Source organism: Euprymna scolopes, chromosome 14 (genome assembly GCF_053919585.1).
Source record: "Euprymna scolopes isolate OS-2025 chromosome 14, ASM5391958v1, whole genome shotgun sequence".
NCBI classification, from domain to species: Eukaryota; Metazoa; Mollusca; class Cephalopoda; order Sepiida; family Sepiolidae; genus Euprymna; species Euprymna scolopes.
The window spans coordinates 152,119,233-152,123,850 of record NC_136495.1 but is presented as its reverse complement, the minus strand read 5'-3'; the positions used below and the strand labels follow the sequence as shown (position 1 = coordinate 152,123,850).

At 33.7% G+C, this 4,618-nt stretch overlaps 1 protein-coding gene across 1 annotated transcript; it reads right to left on the bottom strand.

The window, feature by feature from the left end:
• Positions 1–350: 350 nt before the first annotated feature.
• LOC145292814 (general transcription factor II-I repeat domain-containing protein 2-like) lies at positions 351–773 on the bottom strand. The gene has a single exon (XM_080138855.1). It carries the CDS (start codon positions 771–773, stop codon positions 351–353), a length of 423 nt encoding a protein of 140 aa, XP_079994981.1.
• Positions 774–4,618: the final 3,845 nt, after the last annotated feature.

Here is a 4,618-nt window from a genome sequence, read left to right as displayed (position 1 = left end):
ACATTGGTGAACTGATTATCCATATCTTCTAACAACTGGTTGAATTGACGGTGGTTGAGAGAACGACCTCTGATAAAGTTCACTGTCTTTATGACTAAACTAAGCACATGATCCCATTTTAAAATCTTTGAACACAAATGTTGTTGATGAACAATACAGTGGATATGACAAATCCGAATGTAAATTCTTTATTTTTGCAACACCATTATGTCTGCCAACCATATTAGCTGCACCGTCAGTAGACAAGCATACAAACTTGCTCAAATCTAAATCATATTAATGCAGAACCCGTTCAATGTTCTCAAAGATGTCCTGGCTTGTTGTAGTGTCATGCATAGGGATTAATTCAATCAGTCTTGATAAATATTGAATTTATTGTCACAGGCCCTGATGAAGACCGCAAGCTGTGCTATCCCAGTGATATCGACAGTCTTACTAATTGCAATTGAAAACTGTTCAAATCTTAATAATTCAGCTTTCAACTGTTGCTTCAAATCACTTGACATTTCATCAATCCGTTCAGCAGCAGTGTTCCTGGTGAGGGGAATATTTTTGAACAAGTGTGCTTTTTCCGGACACAAAACTTCGGCCGTTTTTATAAGGCATTGTTTCACAAAATCTCCTTCGGTGTAGGATTTCCCATGCATCGCTATCAATCGACTGAGTTCATAGCTTGCAGTAATGGAAGCGACATTTACTTTCTGGCTTTTTGTAAAAAAGGCCTGTTGCTGTGTCAAGTTAACAGTCAATTCTTTGAGCATTGAAATACGCATGGGGCCTTCATATTTGTTATAAGACAGATGATTCGTTTCATAATGTCTTTGCAGGTTATACGCCTTCAGCGTAGAAATATGTGCAAAAATACTGTAGTTCCCATTTTACTTGAAACACTCGCCCTGCTTCATTTACCTTTCTTTTTATCTTAGTCGCAGAAGCATTTTAAAAACGATGTGCAATCTGGGAAATTAAAAAGTCAAAATAATATCAAACACAGCGAAAAATATAAAATATCAATAAAAGCACATATCACAAAGGAACCTGACCCCTGCATAGTATTACCCGATTCAGATTTTTAGTTATAAAAGTCAATTTTAATTTTAATAAAGTACACAATAGTAAAAAGCAATATAGATATAGGGCCTTCAGGCATGAAACGTAAAAGTAGATAAAATAAATACAGGATAAGAGGTGTGTTCGAAGAATAGTTCAAATTTCTTATCTATCTTTGCTTTGGAAAAGTTATTCTTTACATTGAAACCATCAATCAAAGGCTTAGGACGTCACGGGCACGACATTTTTTTTTATTTATCACTTTATGAAGACAATCTGCCTATCGACAGGTTTATTGAAAATAGAAGGTAAAAACTGAAAAGGAAGGAATAAAGAGAAATACAGTGACAGTGTGACAAGTGGGTAAAAGAGAAAAGCGGAAAACAATGAAACAATGAAAATGTGAATCCAAATAACGACGTAAAGAAATTGAAAGTCAATAAATTCTGTAAAAAAAAGAAGGTATTTGTTTCTTTGAGGGCTCACTGAAGATAATTTACCGGTGATAAAGCAAAAAGGTTGTCCCTTCGAAAAATTGAATTTTCTGCTGGTTGTGGGTTTTGTAAAATTACGTTTTGTCAGTTTTCATGGGTGCGAGTAGGCAAAAAATAAAACAAATCTAACAAAACCAATGTAAAGAAATAACTTTATATTAACTTTAAATAAAAAAGAACGAATTTAAAAATTAAAAAAAACGAAACAATTAAAACTAAAACAAACGTATTAATATATTAAAATTTAAAAATTAAAAATTAAAAATATAAAAACAATTAGAATTTTTAATTTTAAAAGAAAAATAATATTGTGGATAGAATTGTTTTCTTTACTGTCGTTGTTGCTGTTATGCTTCTCTGATTAATGCCTAAAAATATTTATTATTGAAAAAATGAAATAAATTCAACTTTGTGATCAGAAACCATTTATAATTTTAATTGCAACAAAAATTAATTTTACAAAACCCACAACCAGCAGAAGATTAAATTTTTCGAAGGGACAAGTTTTTGTCTTATCACCGGTAATTTAGCTTTAGTGGACCCTCAGAGAAACAAATACCAAAAAAAAAAATAAAGAAAAGAAGGACTTACAGCGTTGGCGCAGACCGTCGAGGTGGGAGTGAAAAAAATAAGCTACCGCTGGGACAGCATGTTGGTGTGCAGGAGAAAAGGAAAGGAATAATGACCTAGTAAGCTTTCAATATGTGGGCTCAGTATCAAAAAAGACGTTCCTAGATAAGAAATTTTGGGTTTACACATAGATTCGAAAAAGTTGTCAAAAAACAAATATATAACAAATAAATGTTACCAAAGGCAAGATAAGTTAGGTTTCTACCAAACTGGATATAATTTTCGTGTTTTTATTCAATGTAACATGTTTATTCAGCTCGAAAAACATGCAGCGTTTACCGGTGTACTGGAAAATTCAAAATAGCGGCCGACTCTCTCTTAAACACGGTAAGTTCGGGAAAAGGTGTTATAAATAATAAACTAGACAAAATACTGTAAGAAATTCGCTCAATATATATTACTGTGACATAGGTTGATATATATTCGGTGTTTTTTATTAGTATTTAGTTTAGTTTATTATTTATAACACCTTTTCTCGAACTTACCGTGTTTAAGAGAGAGTCGGCCGCCATTTTGAATTGTCCAATACATCGGTAAACACTGCATGTTTTTCGAGCTGAATAAATATGTTACATTGAATAAAAACACAAAAAATATATCCAGTTTGGTAGAAAAGTAACTTATCTTGCCTTTGATAACATGTATTTGTTATATATTTGTTTTTTGACAACTTTTCCGAATCTATGTGCACAGTAATACAAACCCGAAATTTTAACTACTTTTCGAACTCACCTCTTATTTGGATCTTTTCGTTTTTCTCCTTGATTTTTCCAAGTTGCTTAAAATTGTCCGTGGGGCCGCAATTTTTCTTCTTGCGGGCTACATGCGGCCTGCGGGCCGCATGTTTGACGTGCCTGATTTAGACGATTATACAACATACAGTGTTTTAGTGACTTCTTGGTACACGAGTATATAACACCCACACTGTTTGTCTACAACTGTTTCGATACGTCCACGTCAATCGTTTCCTGTTAGAACCGTTGCATAAATGTTAAAATATACACACTAGACGATCAACCAAATGATACGATGTATATACATACACGCATTTACACATACATGAATATACAGAAAAAGATAAACCCCATTATTCAACGTGTACATCGTTATGCAACATATTCATACACATTACACAACAGACCCCTTTTTAGAGCCCCATGGTATAACATAAGGAATTTCGAATAGAACCCTGTATTTAATTCATGGGGTACCATGTTCTTGCTTTGCCAGCCCTAACTTAGGTAGAAATACTAAGTAATTTAAAATTGTGTTCTTAGTATCGCTTGCATTGAGGATTGAACCTTCAACCTCCAGGAAAGTGTCGTTCAGAACTGGATTGTATTCTTAGTATTGCTTGCATTAAGGATTGAACCTTCAACCTCCAGGAAAGTGACACTCAGAACTGAATTTAACTTAGTACTTTATCTGTTACGCCACAGGGCTTTGTTACAAATAACAAAAATATAGATGACCAATTCTTCATCTTGTGTGAATTTAGATTTATAAAATTGTCTTTTATTTTTAGTCATTGGAATTTGGCAACGCAATATTCAAGGCATGCGTATCTGGCCTGAAACTATTTAAAGCACTAGAAAAATGCACGTACATTTTTTGGTGAGATTAATTTCTATCAATAAAATCGATAAGAAGAATAATTATATTAAGATGTGTACCTGCTTTTAGCTTGACGTTTGCTTGAATGTGATTAAGGAGCTTGTCTGGGAGGCGGTACTCAAAATGTGCTTGGCACCAGACTGGCAAGCTTCCACCGAATCCTCTAATGAACACTGCTAATATGATTTAGCTGTAAATCAGCAATGATTAGTGATTTCAATTTAAAAAAAAATGCTGATTGCAATCAGCAAAACTACATGCGGTAGTCCTTCCATAATGAGTATGAGAATCTGAATAATCAGATGAACTCTAAACATTAATTGGTTTAAAGGTGATCGTGCATTGTGATAAACATGATCCACTCTCCCCACCAGGAAAGTAATGACTATGCAATCGTATTATCGTTAGATATTAGGAGTCCTACGTCGGTGACAATTACGTTAATTAGTGTAAATCATATTTAGTGCATGTCATCATAACTCAAATCTAGAAAACAGAATCGTTTTCAGTGTGTGTGTGTGGGGGGGTTAAGTGGAAGCAGGGGACAACAGTCCAAACGCCATAGACAAAACGGAGTGATATGACAAATAACATCACGTTTTTTTGAGTTGAGAAATTTTTTTTTTCAAATCAGTTTTTCAAATCAGTTTCGCCATGGAAGCCATAAAAATGAGACACCACCAATGGTGTAAATATCATAATAATCTAAGGAAAATGTTGCCTTGATGTGCGTCACTCATTTCAATTATGTTAACAACTTAAATTTAAGGAATAAATAATTAATTTAGAGAACACTAGTCTCTTTTCTGGAGTCAATTCTCTCCAAATAA